The sequence below is a fragment of the Nerophis lumbriciformis genome, linkage group LG30 (assembly GCF_033978685.3).
Source record: "Nerophis lumbriciformis linkage group LG30, RoL_Nlum_v2.1, whole genome shotgun sequence".
Classification (NCBI taxonomy): Eukaryota; Metazoa; Chordata; class Actinopteri; order Syngnathiformes; family Syngnathidae; genus Nerophis; species Nerophis lumbriciformis.
Window position 1 is genome coordinate 8,891,659 of NC_084577.2, and position 19,112 is coordinate 8,910,770.

The 19,112-nt window shown below is 41.6% G+C and overlaps 1 protein-coding gene across 1 annotated transcript in view; it reads right to left on the reverse strand.

The window, feature by feature from the left end:
• Positions 1 to 19,112, reverse strand: part of LOC133572644 (A disintegrin and metalloproteinase with thrombospondin motifs 15-like) — a 45,846-nt gene that overhangs the window by 4,671 nt on the left and 22,063 nt on the right. Inside the window, exons 4-6 of the mRNA XM_061925492.1 lie at positions 5,872 to 6,155; positions 2,226 to 2,403; positions 1,947 to 2,122 (exon numbers count right to left, since the gene is read on the reverse strand). Coding sequence (XP_061781476.1) covers positions 1,947 to 2,122; positions 2,226 to 2,403; positions 5,872 to 6,155 — 638 coding nt within the window. The remainder of the gene's footprint in view (positions 1 to 1,946; positions 2,123 to 2,225; positions 2,404 to 5,871; positions 6,156 to 19,112) is intronic.

Below are 19,112 nucleotides of genomic sequence, written 5' to 3' on the forward strand. Positions count from 1 at the left end.
CAGTTGATATCAGTATTTTAAATGAAGGACTGGACAGCATCGGTATATTGGATATCGGTACAAAGCTAAAATCAGAATTCCCTAATTTCTACGATTTCTTAGTTTGAAATTAACAGTAGCAGTTGCATGCATATTCTCTACCACAAAAAGTCACTGGAAATTAAACGAGAATGCTACAAAAAATATATGATTCATGATTAGGAATCTTGCCTTAACTTTGCTTTCCCTTTCATATGAATAAAGTGCCACTTTGTGTACATTTGTACATACAGGTTTTGGAGCAACATATGTTGCCATCCAAGCAACGTCTTTCATGGACGCCCCTGCTTATTTCAGCAAGACAATGCCAAGCCACATTCTGCACGTGTTACAACAGCGTGGCTTTGTAGTAAAAGAGTGCGGGTACTAGACAGGCCTGCCTGTAGTCCAGAACTGTCTCCCATTGAAAATGTGTGGCGCATTATGAAGCGTAAAATACGACAACGGAGACCCCGGACTGTTGAACAACTTAAGCTGTACATCAAGCAAGAATGAAAAGCCACCTGAAAAAGCTACCTGAAAAGCTTCAAAAATTGGTCTCCTCGGTTCCCAAACGTTTACTGAGTGTTGTTCAAAGGAAAGGCCATTTAACACAGTGGTAAAAATGCCCCTGTGACAACTTTTGACAACGTGTTGCTGCCATTAAATTCGAAGTTAATGATTATTTGCAAAAAATATATGTTTCTCGGTTCGAACATTAAATATCTTGTCTTTGCAGTTTATTCAATTGAATATAAGTTGAAAAGAATGTGCAAATCATTGTATTCTGTTTTTATTTACCATTTACACAATGTGCCAACTTCACTGGTTTTGGGTTTTGTACCATAGTGCACATACTAGACAACTTCTCTTTTAGAAGTAAGTAAGTAAACAAGTTACAAAGGCTCCTAATTTGGCTATCATTTTGTCAAAGTTATGATGGACAAGCGGTAAAAATGGATTGATGGACTAATGTACTTGTTCATTTACTGTTAATGTCTGCTTACTTTTCTGTTTTAAAATATTCAATCTACACTTCTGTTAAAATGTCAACAATCACTTACTCTACTGTTGTTTGGGTACTTTATATAACTTTACAAATTTGGGTATCAATCAAATACCAAGTACTGTAGTTACAGGGCCATACATTGGTCATAATTAAAATGTCCTGACTTTCTAAACAACAGAAAAGACAAAGGATTTTGTGATAAATAAAAATATTGATGTAATCATTGTAGTACCCACTAGTTACGTCTCAACGTTCCAGTTGATATTTGTGCCGATCCACCTATTTGTTTACATTCGGAGCGCTAACTTGCTGTTAGCGGTTAGCTATTGAATCCTCCTAATATGTTTAGTAAAGCATGTTTGGCTATTCCTCCCCTCCTGCGGGGATGATATTTGTAAGAAACATACTTTATTTGTTGCCATGGAGGAAAAATTTGTTATTTGGAAGATGCTAAAACACTGTGTGGACGGACGTTTACCGCTAGCTAGCTAGCCACCAATTTCAGAGCAGCGCTTGAATGTTTATAGCTCCACCACCTTTATCGTTTTAGAGACAAAATACATCCATTCTCTCTCTTCTGTCTCCACACTGTTACTGCTTGCAAGTGGTCTGTGCGTGTGTTTATGTTCACTCGCGACATATGCCTCAGAGCGTCATCAGGCATATGAAAAAAAACTACTGTAACTTTCAAAGACAGCAAGGTCCCTTTTTTAATTCGTTACTACCGTTATATCGTACAACCCTAGTCCATTTTTTTGTGGTTAGTGTGAAATTATTTTGACCAGAAACAAATGGCACTTTCCCTATCATAGACAAAGTATAGGGGTTAATATGTTAAAATAAGTTGCCTCGATTCAACTTTTGCAAAGGAAGACAAAGAAATGAGCAGCAGAATGTTACAATTAGCTGCAGTACATACCTTTGGAGCAAGAACATAGAAGTAACCGGTTCCATTGGCACGGCAGATGAGCTTGCATTTATCCTTGGGGGAAATGCCAGAATATTTGGGAACCCAGACCACAGAGGAGCCCAGTCTGTTTGTATTCAGGTTAATGCCATTGAATGCCTCACACTGCTCTTCACGGAAACTCTTCCCTGTAGTCACAAGTAAAGACGGTAAACAAATAATGGCAACTTATTTGTCATGTGTGACATTGAGTGTGTCCTTTACTAGGTCTTTTGTAGACTGTCACTGTACCTGTATCAAGACAAGGACTCAGGTTGCAGGAACGATATTTAATTCGAAGGCCGTAGCAATATTTGCCTCCATTCTCAGGGACTGGATTGTTACACTCTCTTTTGGCCAGCTGGACACCTCCACCACAAGTTCTGGAACATTCTACAAATGCACCCCACTTACCCCATCTACCATCCACCTAGGACAAATTTAGAAAACATATTCAGGTCACCACAAATACAACATTTATACCTGCTACACCTGTCTGCTACAAAATTATTTGGGTAATATGTTACCACCCGTGTTCTGTCCACTAGACCAGGGGTGTCAAACGTACGGTCCGCGGGCCGCATTAGGCCCGCGAACAGGTTTTATCCGGCCCGCGGGATGAGTTTGCTAAGTATAAAAGTGAGCCGAAATTTTTGAATGAAAGAAACTGCTGTTCTAAATGTGTCCACTAGATGTCGCAATAGCAAGTATTTGTATCTTTGTAGCTGATGCTACATATGTAAAAAAATAAATAAACCACATGATGTTAGTGCACCAGTTGAGGAAAATGAGCAAACTACATAGATAACATCATGCAATTTGATTTTGATATTATTTTTTTATCTTGATAGATTGAAAATGTATTTATTCAGAAAGTATACATAACGACAAATAAAGATAGAATACTATTAACCGCAATATGTAAGTGTAAACAAAACCCCAACAACATTATGATTTGTACATTTTCAAAATATGCTTATTCTATTTTTAAACAAAGAAAACAATCTGAAGTTGTCTTTATTTTTAAGTTATCGTGCCGTGATTTTACCAGTCCGGCCCACTTGGGAGTAGATTTTTCTCCATGTGGCCCCCGATCTAAAATGAGTTTGACAGCCCTGCAATAGACAAATAGTCAATGAGTTACGTATGAACTATTTGTTGACTAATGTCTGCCTAAAAATCTGGTCAGCGGATATCAAATGTCAGTCGAGAAGTGATGCTGCAGTCAGGAATGTCAGACATAAATCTAAGAAAGTTACAGTTTACAAGCTTATTTGGGATACAAGCAGTCTCTCTGTTAATTGTCATGCTTTAGGCTGCGAGCAAAAATTCTGGTTAAGAGCGTCCCCACCTCGAGTTGACATAGCGAATGTCTCAGTGAACCTCATAAGATCCAATCAAAACACCCAATGTCTCACTTGCTAGCATTAGCTATAGCAAGACAACAAACTTTGGCTACGCTTACACTGTAAGGTATGATGCTCAATGAAATCTGATCTTTTTATGTAGTCGTTCACATTACCAAAAAAATATGTGACTTTTTTGTATGTCGAATGTGTACGTGAATGTGCCCTGATTTGGGATGGCCTCAGTCCTGGCAGATTTATGACAATTTGAGGAAGTTTGTTCAACTGCCATCAACATTTATTATTTCATGTAGGAGAATAGGAATAGGACAATAATTTTAGCTATGGTAGTTTGTGTAGCTGCCGGGCACTTGTTGCATGTGGGTGAGCAGGCCAAGAATTAGGACACTAATGTAGACTTCGACTTTGACTTCGACTTAGACAAACTTTATTGATCCACAAGGGAAATTGGTCCACACAGTAGCTCAGTTACAAATGATGGAAAAGATAAGGATAAGGATATAAAGTTTACTAAAAATGTATCATAGTAGAAATATAAAATATAACATATATCTAATATATATGTAGGTCCTCTTATAGTTTTTACACTTCTCCAACATCATATTTTCGCTATTGACTGTTTTCTGCTTCTTTGCCCACTGTTTACTAGTGCGCCTCTCTGTTTATTTGTGCCGGGTTTACATGTCACATATGAGTAAAAAAAACAAAACAGGAACTGGGGCCGTATTTATCAAGCGTCTTAGAGTGCCATTTTACACTTAAGTCCTGAGAATTTGGGAAATTTAGTCCTACTCTCAAACTTAAGAATAAAAGCTATTAATCAACTTTCTTAAGTCTAAGAATCACTCCTACTCTCCACGATATTTAAGAGACCTTCAGAGGTGTCCTAAGTGGTTAGGAGTTGCCAGCGGGGGATGGCACTGAGGCGAGAGAGACGTGCGCAAACGTTCAGGGAGCGGAAGGATGTCCTGGCTTTGTTTGATGACGAGCAGCTGATCAAACGGTATCGTTTAGACAGAGCGGGTATTATTTTTGTCACAGATTTATAAAAGGCGTCATCTCATTAGCAACATCACGCAGCAGAGCTTTCACAGCAGAACTAAAGGTCATCACAATGCTTCGATATCTCGCCACTGGGAAAATTAATTGCAAAGAAAAGGAAACATTTATTTTTGATTCATTGCCAATATTGTTTTTTTGTTTTGTATTATTTTGTAGTTTATTGTCAAAATATACACTCCCATTGTCCACTTAAATATTTCTAAGATATTTCTTTATTCTTAGACAAGGGATTCCCTTCCGTGATTGGTCATTTCTATGGACACAGAAATGACGTCACCTAAAATTCCGTTTACGGCACATAGTAATGTCGTAATTCAGCTCTGAGTGTGACACTTAAGATTCAGTCCTACACTTCGCTGAAAGTGTGAGTAAGATGCTTGATAACTAACATTTAAGTGCAGCTTTCAGCGAAGAATTTCTTTACTCATAAGTCAACTATTAGCAGACTTCCTAGGAGTAATTCTAAGACGCTTGATAAATACGGCCCCTGACCTGCATTGTGAGCATAGCCTTTGTCTTTTCAACCATGGGAACAAAGAAAGTGAATGTGAAGGACGGTGGACTTTGGCTATGTTCACATTGCAGGGTAGGATGTCTAATTCAGATTTATTTTTTTTGTCTAATACAATATTTTTATGTAGTCGTTTACATTACAAAATGATTGCGACGTCTAGTGTGAACGTAAAGTGGCCTGCATGCAGACATGACGTCACACGTGCTGCAGTGTTCACAGAAGTAGTTATGGTTTCAATTCTAGTAGGTCTCAGTTGTGGCACATTTTTGGCAATTTCAAGGATTCTGTGCAATCAAAGTGAACATTTTCTGCTACAACCTTCTCCATACTCAAGCAAAATGAATCGATAACGGCATTTAAGGGTGCTGAAGTAATTTCTAAATGGCATACAGGTGTCCAGGAAAATATGGAGAAGCTGCTGCTGATGTGACAGCTCAAAGAAGATACTGTACATTTTATTGTATTAATTTTGACACAATATTGGTTATCTAGAAGTTTGTTTTTTTTCTTTAAAAAAAATATCTTCAAATGTTTGTTATTAAAATTTCAATTCATTTCAATGGGGAATGTTAATTTGAGCTACAAGTATTTTGGGTTGTAAAGCTCCGTCATAGAACCAAGTGAATTCATAAGCCGAGGTCCCATTGTTCTGTAGTATTACTTTTTTTTAAAACAATAAAAGTTATAAGTTGTCTTTAATGATTTCCAACTATTGAAGATTTTTAAAATGGGTTGGTGTCAGTCCTGTCAGATTCATGACAATTTGAGGAAGTTTGTGCAACTGGAATCAACATTTATTATTTCACGTAGGAGAATAGGAATAGGACAATCATTTTAGCTATGGTAGTTTTTGCGTTGTCTGTTGCGAGTGGGTGAGAAGGCAAAAAAAAAACATGTACAGCCGACACTTTGGCTTCAAGTTCATAGCACTAAAATGCTTTCTGCAATGTCTCACCTTGATATGCATCGTCATGTTCTTCTCAGTGCACGCCCCTTGGTAGCACACCCTGCCTGTGCCACAGCCGGTGCCATCCGCCCAAGGAAAGTGTCTGGTTTGACAGACTAGCTGTCCACGGGCTTTCCCAGTGCACCAGAGTTTGGAGCATGGCTGCATGTATGGGCAAGGCTTGGAGCCATCCCCAAAAGCCAGCTCACACTGTTGATGAAGACTGTAACTGTAGCCAGGAAGGTTATCTGGAAGAGCCAACTGCCTTTGGGGCTGATCCAGCAAACAGTCTCCTGGAAATAAAACAGCCCCAAAAATTATATTAATTCCAACTGTCGCTTTTCAACAAACAGTAGAACCTGTTTAAAGGCTTCATTATGGTATAATTAACGGCCCCTCCAAAGCATCTGGTGGAGTTTGACATGCACCTCTGAAAATAATTCTCATCTTGTGCCATGTGATTGGTCCGCTTTTTACTACATAATTTCCGGTATGTATCCTTTCCTATTCTTCCCATCTGTGAAAGCACTATTTTTGAATCCACTAAAACAAAACACTTTCGGAGCAACATGTACAAAAAATGATCTGGCTGTCGCAGAGCGCATTTAATCCTACCCCTTTTGAGTTTGAGTTTGAGCTTATTTTGAACATGCAAACATACAACATGATACATCACAATTTCCAGTTTCTCTTTTCAACATGTTCGAAAAGGAGTAGGAAGAAGCAAAGCTTATTTAATCCTACCCCTTTTCTTTTACATACCAGTTGCTAAAACTTTTGTTCACTTCTTGTTTTCAATTTATTCACAATATACTGCATACCGTATTTTTCGGACTATAAATCGCAGTTTTTTTCATAGTTTGTCCGGGGGTGCGACTTATACTCAGGAGCGACTTATGTGTGAAATTATCAACACATTACCGTAAAATATCAAATAATATTATTTAGCTCATTCACGTAAGAGACTAGATGTATAAGATTTCATGGGATTTAGCGATTAGGAGTGACAGATTGTTTGGTAAAAGTATAGAATGTTCTTTTTGTTATAGTTATTTGAATGACTCTTACCATAATATGTTACGTTAACATACCAGGCACGTTCTAAGTTGGTTATTTATGCCTCATATAACGTACACTTATTCAGCCTGTTGTTCACTATTCCTTATTTATTTTAAATCGCCTTTCAAATGTCTATTCTTGGTGTTGGGTTTTATCAAATACATTTCCCCAAAAAATGTGACTTATACTCCAGTGCGACTTATATATGTTTTTTTCCTTCTTTATTATGCATTTTCGGCCGGTGCGACTTATACTCCGGAGCGACTTATACTCCGGAGCGACTTATCCTCCGAAAAATACGGTACTTGCCAACCCTCCCGAATTTTCCGGAAGACTCCTGAATTTCAGTGCCTCTCCCGAAAATCTCCTGGCACAACCATTCTCACGAAAATCTCCCGATTTCCAGCCGGACAACTATATTAGGGGCGTGCCTTTAAGGTACTGCCTTTAACGTCGTCTCTCACCTGAAAAGGAGACTATTATATATGTCTCCGTTATCCATAGGTTTATCTATAACCCATAACACGGTGGCCGAATGGATATAGTCACTCATGAACGGTCAGAGAAGCACAAGGCGGCGGCAACGCAGTATTATGGGCCACCTTGCAAGCAACATCCCGTTCTCATTTGCGGATGTTTTCAACAAATCCGTGAAGTATATCTTTCCGGATTCAGAGATTGCTCGCCAGTACTCAAATGGCAGAACAAAAGCTACTCAAATAGTGAAAGGTAAGTGTTTTTTTTTTTTAAGTAAGCAGCAAGTACAGTACAGTTAGTAGAACAACTGTGTTTTCATTACTGTACTATATAAATATATATATATATATATATATATATATATATATATATATATATATATAAGAAATACTTTAATTTCAGTGAATTCTAGCTATAAATATACTCCTCCCCCTTAACCCTGGCATAAATAGAAGCCTACTGATTATTACCACCAGGTGTGGCAAGGCTGCCTAATCAGCAACAGGTGAGGGGAAAACAGAGCTCAGCGGAGACATGCAGAAAATGGAAATCAAAATAAAAGCACTGATATGAAATAAACACAAAACAAGGAAGCACAAACAGAAAAGAAGTGACAGATCGTCACAAGTGGACTCTAATTCAGCTATAGGAACATCTCAAGGATGATCAGTTGAAACAGGATGCACCAGAGCTCACTTTTGAGCTTCATGGTAAAGGCTGAAATGTGCATGTGATATCTTAGTTTTTTATTTTTAAGCATTTTGAGCAAAATTTCTACAAAAATAAAAAATAAAACAAATATTTTTCACATTGTCCTTATGGGGTATTGTGTGTAGAATTTTGAGGACAAAAATAAATGTATTCCATTTTGGAATAAGGTTATAACATAACAACAGGTTTCATCCTCGCTCTCTCATACGTGAGAGAGGGCTACCACCTTGTCGTTGGTGAGGGTGCTTGTGTGCTTCCATGACCTGAGGAGCTATGCCGTCTGGAGTCTAGAACTCCTGGTAGGGCCACCCAAGGCAAACAGGTCAACAGGTAGAGAAGCCAAACAAAGAGAAGTCAAGCTGGTCCTCCAGTTTGGAGGTTGGGCAATGGGGTAGTTCTTCATTTACTAAGGAAACCAGAAGCGTTCAGAGACCTTATGTGCAAAAAGGCACAAAGAAGGTAGATAATTAAGGTAGGTAAGGTAAAAGGGTTCCAGTACAAAAAGTATTGTATGTATCTGTATTGTCCTGTCCATGTCAGAGTGGAAGGAACTGTATTATATCAATGAGCTGAGAGAAAAAAATTGAAGGAAAAAAAAATAGGCCAAATGACACTATCTTGTCAAAAATATGACTAATATCACATTGTTTGTACAGCAAGCAATAATATTGATATTGTACAAATGATTTATGTTACGCTAAACTCAAAGTTGTGTTCACAGTAAACGAGGAGGTAGTAAATCATTCTGTTTAATTGCCTTTTTTAAACAGACACCACTTAGAAGAGTTTACACTGAGACAAACTTGGCCTAAAAAAGCAGCACAGGAACGACAAATGACTATTAAGTGTAAATAGTGTGATATTAAATGTGGATACTGGATCACCCACTGATTTGCAGATTCTTGAATTGCATGCATGTTGTCACTGGTTTTCTAAAATAAATCTATGGCTGATTAATTGGTAATTGCTCCATTTGTGCACCAGCTGGTTGCAAACGGTGTTGATCAGCGTGTGCAATAGGCTTTCAAGAGCTGAAACAATACAAGTGCAGCTGTGCGGCATGCACAACGTTGGTGTAGCTATGTAAAGACTCGGGGAATTGCAGAGTTCCCAAAAATTCTCTGTAGCATAATCACAAAGAATGATGATTTTCGTTTTACATACGCACACAAGTTATTTGCTGTAATGTCATATTTGTAAAAAAAAAACAAAAAAAACCTCGGACTATTTACTTATTTGTATACCATTGTTGTTGATTAGTTAGTTAGTTAGAAAAATAACTCAAAAAGTTATAGGCGGCTTTTCATGAAACTTTCAGTAACTATCAGAAATGGGTTAAGGAACATATTTGTTGGGGCTGATCCATATCATTTCTCCTACGTTACCTCACGTTTACGATGCAAGTTTCAATTTCTGTGTATGTGTATGCGTGTGGAACCGCCCCCATCAACAAAGACAAAAACACTGGATGACTGACAAGAGGCTTCACTCTGTTTCTTTCATTCCGCTGTTGCTTGTATTCCGTCACCTGACATCTTTCCGGAAGTTAAAAACACTGGTAGTCAATTAAACAAAAATAGCTGTTGTGCAGCAAGCAGTGCGCAAACTCTCTGAGGATGCAAGGGGCCTAGAACTTCCTGCAAAAAGCAGATATGAGCAGAAAGACTATGCAATGGCATCTATGCCTATACTTTATCAAAAAATATTTGTCGAGTGATATTAAAGTTAAAGTACCAATGATTGTCACATACACACTAGGTGTGGTGAAATTAGTCCTCTGCATTTGACCCATCCCCTTGTTCACCCCCTGGGAGGTGCGGTGGCCGCACCCGGGAATCATTTTTGGTGATTTATCCCCCAATTCTAACACTTGATGCTGAGTGCCAAGCAGGGAGGTAATGGGTCCCATTTTTATAGTCTTTGCTATGACTCGGCCAGGATTTGAACTCACAACCTACCGATCTCAGGGCGGACACTCTAACCACTAGGCCACTGAGTAGGTTATCAAGGATTATCTATCGGTCGAGTTCCCAGATATGTCGAACTATCTTGTGCTCCAGACGTCAGTCTACACGACAAAACAGATGAAAACTGGAAAAAGCATGGAGGTCTATAACTTTGTTCTGTGTGGCTGGGTCAAGGAAATTTGTATTCAGACTCTCCCAGTTAAATCATGCATTGTTTTTGCTTGGGTAAGATTGCATTTCATGATTTACAGCTGTGTTTGTTACTTTGTTGTTGTTGTTGCACGCGCATTTTACAAGTATGTGTGTGTTTACCGTCTCTATGAAAATATAACTATAGATTTCAACATATTTTATGTGCTGAAAGCTTCATTTATGATTGCTGCCGTTGGCAAAAAACTTGTCTCTGAGGTTTTACTCACAATTGGTTTCCTTTTTTTTAGATATGGTGCATTATGAAAAACCTGTAGCAAAAATGTGTTTTAAGAACTCCGAAACAACATCAAATACACATATTATCCTGATAAAACTAGAATGGGAATGCTCAAAAGTAAAAGTACATCAAACAAATCTTTAACAAAGTGATCACTGCAAACTCGTGCGTTCTTCAACTCCGCTCCCTTGTACTGGAGTGCGTGCCACTTTTCTCGTCAAATTTTGTCAAATTTTGCTCTTGTTTGCCTTCCTTGTTTACCTCGCAAGAAACTCTGAAGAAACGTTCTTCTTTTTTGCAATTTGAAAGGTTCATACAGCCGAAACTAACGGAGCATAGAGCATTTTTCTTTGAGAAAGGCTAAATGGCGCCTTGTACCCATTGAGGACAGACGCTGGCTTGACCACCACGCATTTTTAATGAGCAGGACGTGACATCATGTAAATCCACGCAATCGATTGCTCCAAATGGTATTATTGAATTTTCATCTATCTTTCAATGTCAGAAATAGGCTAAGAAACAAGTCAATAAATGTTTGTGCTGATCGAGGTTACTGTCTGGATTCAGAGCCAAAAGTTTGTCTGTCTAAACATATATCTCCTAGCTAACTAACTAGCTAATGCTAATGATTCAGACACCAGATGTTGGGTGAATCTTACAAGGTTCACTGTGGCATTTGCTATGCCAAGTAGTGATAGGGAGGTATCTTCAATTGTCTTATAACCCAAATTTTTGCACACAACTTATTGCAAAAATTAGCCAATAAACAGCTGGTATCTCAAAACTTTAGGAGGTAGGGCACTCGCAAGCCAAGGTATTATTGCATTCAGAACAAATCTAACACCACCAATGATTGTTTCCATGAAAAAAACGAGATACCACTGGTTGACTTCTAAAAAGAACAAAACAACAAGCCAGTTTTTTAAATGATTCTTTGAGTGCAAAGCCGCAGAACACCAGCTCCTTCAAAGAGCCACGTGCCGTGTGTGAATGTGTTTAGGGGCGTGCTGAGTCGACCGGGCTGGCGCAATTTCCAAGAAACATTGGTGGAGAAAAAACTAACTACCTTACCTTACCACACAGACAGAAAAGCGAGCCCAAAAAACTCAACTAAATGCAACCGGCGACTCAGGAGAATTGCAAGCGACTTTGAAAAAAAAGCCAAAGGTCGCTAAAAATTAACAGACTTGGCAACACTGATACCAAGCTTCACTAAAGCTAAAGAGCTAAACAGCGGTTCTAAGATGGTACTTTCTGTTTTTCCACATTTCCGAATATTTTGTAATATGAGTCTGGACAATGTGTACGATAAATACAGTCGTGGTCAGAAGCTTACATACACTTGTAAAGAACAAAATGTCATGGCTGTCTTGAGTTTACAATAAATTCTACGACTCTTATTTTTTTGTGATAGCGTGATTGGAGCACATACTTGTTCGTCACAAAGAACATTCATGAAGTTTGGTTCTTTTATGAATTTATTATGGGTCTACTGAAAATGTGACCAAATCTGCTGGGTCAAAAGTATACATACAGCAATGTTAATATTTGGTTACATGTCCCTTGGCAAGTTTCACTGCAATAAGGCGCTTTTGGTAGCCATCCACCAGCTTTTGGCAAGCTTCTGGTTTAATCTTTGACCACTCCTCTTGACAAAATTGGTGCAATTCAGCTAAATTTGTTGGTTTCCTGACATGGACTTGTTTCTTCAGCATTGTCCACACGTTTAAGTCAGGACTTTGGGAAGGCCATTCTAAAACTTTAATTCTAGCCTGATTTAGCCATTCCTTTACCACTTTTGACGTGTGTTTGGGGGTCATTGTCCTGTTGGAACACCCAACTGCACCCAAGACCCAACCTCTGGGCTGATGATTTTAGGTTGCCCTGAAGAATTTGGAGGTAATCCTCCTTTTTCATTGTCCCATTTACTCTTTGTAAAGCACCAGTTCCATTGGCAGCAAATGGAACACAACACACAACAAGAAGCTGGAAAAAAATAAGGAACCTTTTGAATACAACGTTGGACTACAGCTGAATAAAAATGGCAGACTCACACAAAGTGTTACGGCGACTTTAACTACTACTGGAAAACCGCCTCTTTGTGAAAGCCGAAAAATGTGAGTTCCACACACCATCAATTGACTTCCTGGGCTTTGTTATTGAGAATGGTCATATCAAGGCTGACCCCAAGAAGTTGGAGGCGGTGGTGGAGTGGCCCCAGCGCTCGACTCGGACGGAGCTGCGGCGCTTCCTGGGATTTGCTGGATTCTACAGGCACTTCATCAAGGACTTCAGTGAGCTGGCCGCACCTCTCCATGCTCTCACCTCAACCAACATTACTTTTCAGTGGACCCGAGAAGCCGGGATGGCATTCTGGAACCTCAAGAGGAGCTTTGTCTCTGCGCCTATGCTAATTCACCCAGATCCTGACTGCCCATTCATTGTGGAGGTGGACGCCTCCGACTCTGAAATTGGGGCGGTACTTTCCCAGCGCTCCAAGCTGGACAACAGCGTCCACCATGTGCTTATTTCTTCAGACGCTTATCCCCCGCTGAATGGAACTATGATGCGGGTAACAGGGAATTACCGGCAGTCCACGACGCTTTGGCGGAGTGAAGACATTGGCTCGAGGGGGCCAAGCACCAGTTTCAGGTCCTTACAGACCACCGCAACCTCCTGCATGTTCGGTCAGCCAGAAGGCTCAACGACCGACAGGCCCGATGGTCCCAATTCTTTTGTCATTTTGACTACGTCCTCTCTTTCAGGCAGGGCTCCCGCAATACCAAGGCTGATGCCCTGTCCCGACAGTTCTCAGTGGAGCCCGCCTGCACCGCCCCTGAGGAACCCATCCTCCCTTCTGCCAGAATAATCGGCATAGTCACTTGGTAAGTGGAGAACCAGGTTCGGGCCGCCCTGCAGGCCAATCCCGGACCAGGGGGGCGACCCCCCCAACAAGCTTTTGCTCCCCGAGAGCTACGCCCCAGAGTCTTGGACTGGGGGCATTCCAGCGTCTTCTCCTGCCATCCGGGATTCCAGCGCACTCTCTCATTCACCCGCCGGCGGTTCTGGTGGCCATCGATGGCCATCGATACCCGTGAGTTTATCGCCGCATGCAGTACCTGTGCTCGCAACAAGTCTTCCCACAGACCGCTGGCAGGACTGCTGTGCCCTCTACCTGTCCCCGGCCGTCCTTGGTCACACATCGCCCTGGACTTCATCACTGGCTTTCCCCCATCCCAAGGTAACACCACCATCCTCACCATTATGGACCGCTTCTCCAAGGCCGCACACTCTTACTCTTACTCTGCCTAAACTCCCCTCTTCTTCCGAGACGGCGAACCTCCTCACAGCCCACATAGTCAAGCAGCATGGTATTCCCATGGACATTGTGTCTGACTGTGGCTCCCAGTTCACGTCCCAGGTGTGGCAGACCTTCTGCAAAGGGATTGGGGCTACAGTCAGTCTTACGTCAGGATATCACCCTCAGGGTAATGGGCAAGCGGAAAGGGTGAACCAGAGTGTGGAGACCATGCTGCGTTGTGTTGCCGCCCGCCAACCCGCCTCATGGAACAAGTTTCTGCCCTGGGTCGAGTTCGCCTACAACTCGATGAAGAGCTCTGCTACTGGTTTGTCCCCGTTTGAGTGCTACCTTAGCTACCATCCCCCTATGTTTCCCCAACAGGAGGTCAAGGCAGCTGTCCCTTCCTCACGCAAACACATCAAAAGATGCCGCCAAATTTGGAAGACCGCCCGTGCTACCCTGTTGAGGGCTTCCGAAAGGATGTGCCGCAGTGCCAACCGGCAACGCATCTAAGTTCCTGCCTACACTCCCGGCCAACAAGTTCAAGCTAAGGACCTCCACCTTCAGGTACCTTCCCGTAAACTTGTATCCCGGTTTGTGGGACCTTGCACAGTGGAGGCCATCATCAACCCTGCATCCGTAAGACTGTCTCTTCCCCCCTCAGTGAAGCGACATCCGGTGGTCCATGTTTCCCAGATCCCCTGACCCCCCACGCCCTCACCCTCCCTTTCTAGAATCCTGGATAACGGTGACCCTGTTTGTACCGTCAGGGAGATCCTCGGGGTCCGTCGGCAAGGTAGGGGTCTGGTATTTTTGGTTGATTGGGAGGGTTATGGACCAGAGGATAGATCCTGGGTGCCGGCCTCCTACCTTGCTGACCCCTCCCTTCTGGAGGACTTCTATCGGGCCAACCCTGGAGCTCTCTGGCGCTCGTCGGGAGCCTCGCATAAGAGGGGGGGGAACTGTTACGGCGCATGCACATTCTGCTTTCCCCTCCTTGGCGGCAGCACCTAGAGGCTCCGCTGTGAGCACCGCAGGACACGCCCTCGCACGCGCCGCGCAGTCCGCGCCTCCGCAGCCGGAGGCAATCTCCAATCTACACACCTGGACCTGACGAGAGGCAGCACTCACTCCGCTGACTACTCCACACCGGAACGTAGCCCTGGTTCAGTAAGCTTCACGTCTCTGGCTCCTCTCCTGTGTCTCTCTCTCTCGCTCGCTTTGTCTCCCTCGTGCCGAGTCCTTATCTGTCCTTGTCGTCTCCTGTTCCCACAGTACCTCCGTGTCTCAGCAGTGAGCCGTGCGCCTTACCTGCTGATCTCCCCCTGAACTCTGACTGCCTTCCTCGATCCTCGACCCCCGCGCTCAGACCTGGACTTCTGGACGCCTCTCTCCTGCCCCACGGACCTCGTTTGCTTCGCCCCTCTGGACGTGTTTTCTGCCACAACCAACACGCACTTACAACAACCTCTGGTAATTCATATTTGGTTAACGTCCACACATAGCCTTGCATCCACACACATAGTAGGATACACACCATACGTATTCATCAAAAGCTCAAATAAAACCTGTTGAGCTAGACCTCCTGCTGTCGTGACGTCTCCTTCCTCCTTGTCGTACGTAAAACAAAGCTCTTCATGTAAACTTCATGTAAACCGCTTGTTGGAAAGAGGTAAAAGTCTTTTATTAATATCTCCACCACTCGTCCAGTTATGGGGATCTCAAATGCACAAAGACGTGCCATCAGGTAAGAAAAGTTGGTTTTGCATCATAATAATAACAAACCTCAGTTCTTCCTGTGTGTGTATGACACACTGTGCAGCAACATCTGATCTGGGGAAGGCTTAACGTGCGCCAACAGACAAGGCCAACAAATATAGCTTTGTTGAATTCACAAGACAAAAACGAGAGTCCATTAACTGACAAAAAAATCTAAATGACGGTTGAATTTTCAGCTAGAAAATGCCCGTCTCTCTCCTCCCTTCATAATTTTTTATTTGTGTAAGTATGTATTACATAAGGGGCGCAGATGGGATTTTTAAACTCATGGGGACCAAAGTGTCAGCAAATGATTTCAACTCAGTGAGATGTTTTTCTACTCCATACTTTCATCAAAATGTTTTGTTTTATTATAACTACAATGTAAACAACATATGTGCTCTACATGTAACGGGGTCAATTATGTCATGTAATGTATTTTATAATGTAGTATTATTGTTATAATTACACAAAATGTGTAAGTTACATTAAAAATACCTGAAGGTTGTTCGATGATTTGTCAATGTGGAACCATTGTCTTGTTGTCTCTCCTACTGCAATAATTGTTGTGACACCTGCCTCTTTATATGTGTTGGACACGCCTTTCTACATCTCTTTTGTCCACGATAATGGGAGAGGAAGGCGTCCATGCAACGACGGAAAAGTGCATTTATTGTTTTGTACTTTAAGTTCACTATTTCTTGTTGTGTACTATTATATTTGTGTAGGGGCTCGACGATGGCAGAAACATATTGACAACATTTGTATTCTCTGTATTGTCAGTAAAGTGCAGCTGAGCACCAACTCCTGGTGTCGGTCGTGTTCATTCAATTCTACACAACGCAGAGGAAGAGAACACCGGTTACATACATACATTAAAAAAGTCTGTATACCGTAGCAAAAGTACCGAAGTAATAAGTAATGGTAAAAATATAGAAGTAATTGTGCAGTCAAACAATGGAAGCAGACTCAATGGAGGACCCACAAACATGTCTCCTGTCATTACCTGCACATATTCCAAATGAAATCAATGTTCTGTCATGGTAGACGATTGTGGTCTGATCAGAGGCATATTTGGAAACCCAAAGCAAACCTAGGCATTGGGGCTCGCCAAATAACCACCAACTTTTAATATTCCATGTTTTTACAAACTACATGCTTGCTGCACATTACTGTACGAGTATCACCTTACCCAAATGTTACTGTAATGTAACAATAGCATTAATCAACATCTAGTATAGTTAACCATTGACTGGAGCCGTTATCAAAGGTCTAGCAGCCTTCAATGGAAATTGTTACAATCCGACGACTGTGCCGTAGTCAATGCCAAAAATACAATTAAGACACAAACAAAACTGTTTTACTCCATCATTTCTTTCACTCAACACGGGTGGGAACCGAATGTTCTCCACATTCTCCGCTTGCGTCCGCCCTTTCCTAGCCTCCCAGCCAATCAACACGCTGAACACATGTTTACGAAGACAAACATTGGCAGAGAAACCTGCACATAACAATGATGCATCTAAGGCCATGGGAAACCACAACATCTGTATACTCTAAATAAACTACATATGGAACATAACATAACATGGTACACAGTCTGTTACAACATCCATCCATCCATCCATTTTCTACCGCTTGTCCCTTTTGGGGTCGCAGGGGTGCTAGAGCCTATCCCAGCTGCACAAATAAAATAAAAAAATATTAAAAACATGAAATACTATCCAAACTATCTCATCAACCGATGACAAGAAAAAATGAAAAGAGATACTAAATATTAAATATACATGTTAAATAAAACATCTGCCTTTTTTTTTACGAATACTACGCAACTGTATTTTAATGTTGGTCATTATGGTATCAATCAATCAATCAATCAATGTTTACTTATATAGCCCTAAATCACAAGTGTCTCAAAGGACTGCACAAGCCACAACGACATCCTCGGCTCAGATCCCACATCAGGGCAAGAAAAACTCAACCCAATGGGATAACAATGAGAAACCTTGGAGGGGACCGCAGATGTGGGGAGAACCCCCCCCCCCCACACACACACACACACACACACACACACCCTCCCCCAACACTATGGTACTTGGTGTTTTCTTCAGTGGTACTTGGTAAAAAAAAAAAGGTTTTAAGTCAATCAAAAGCGTTGGTTTCGCCTTTGCATATTCCCCGTCCTACTTAGGTAACTTAATTTTTATCAAAGGGGAACATTATCACAATTTCAGAAGGGTTAAAACCATTAAAAATCAGTTCCCAGTGGCTTATTTTATTTTTCGAAGTTTTTTTCAAAATTTTACCCATCACGCAATATCCCTAAAAAAAGCTTCAAAGTGCCTGATTTTAACCATCGTTATATACACCCGTCCATTTTCCTGTGACGTCACATAGTGATGCCAACACAAACAAACATGGCGCATAGAACAGCAAGCTATAGCGACATTAGCTCGGATTCAGACTCGGATTTCAGCGGCTTAAGCGATTCAACAGATTACGCATGTATTGAAACGGGTGGTTGTAGTGTGGAGGCAGGTAGCGAAAACGAAATTGAAGAAGAAACTGAAGCTATTGAGCCATATCCGTTTGAACTGTATGCAAGCGAAACCGACGAAAACGACACGACAGCCAGCGACACGGGAGTAAGCGAGGACGAATTCGGCGATTGCCTTCTAACCAACGATTGGTATGTGTTTGTTTGGCATTAAAGGAAACTAACAACTATGAACTAGGTTTACAGCATATGAAATACATTTGGCAACAACATGCACTTTGAGAGTGCAGACAGCCCAGTTTACATCAATTAATATATTCTGTAGACATACCCTCATCCGCTATCTTTTCCTGAATGCTGATCTGTCCAGTTTTGGAGTTGATGTCAGCAGGCCAGGGAAGCTAGGGTCGATATTCTTCTCTTGATCATCTTCGGTGGCATAAGGGACGGTGTGAGCCAAGACATCAAGGGGGTTTAGCTCGCTCGTCTGCAGGAACAAACTGCCGCCATTGCTTGCCGTGCGACCGAGGTCTTTTGTCTCTGAATTGCTCACACACTCCGGCAGATTCAATGGGGGTCTGGCGGCAGATTTCTTTGACTTTATCGTTGGAAATGCATCTGCTTTGAGTGTCGCAGGATATCCACACATTCTTGCCATCTCTGTCGTAGCATAGCTTTCATCGGTAAAGTGTGCGGAACAAACGTCCAATTTCTTGCCACTTTCACATCTTTGGGCCACTGGTGCAACTTGAATCCGTCCCTGTTCGTGTTGTTACACCCTCCGACAACACACTGACGAGGCATGATGTCTCCAAGTTACGGAAAACAGTCGAAAAAACGGAAAATAACAGAGCTGATTTGACTTGGTGTTTGTAATGTGTTTGAGAAAATGGTGGATTGCTTCCCGATGTGACGTCACGTTGTGACGTCATCGCTCCGAGAGCGAATAATAGAAAAGCGTTTAATTCGCCAAAATTCACCCATTTAGAGTTCGGAAATCGGTTAAAAAAATATATGGTCTTTTTTCTGCAACATCAAGGTATATATTGA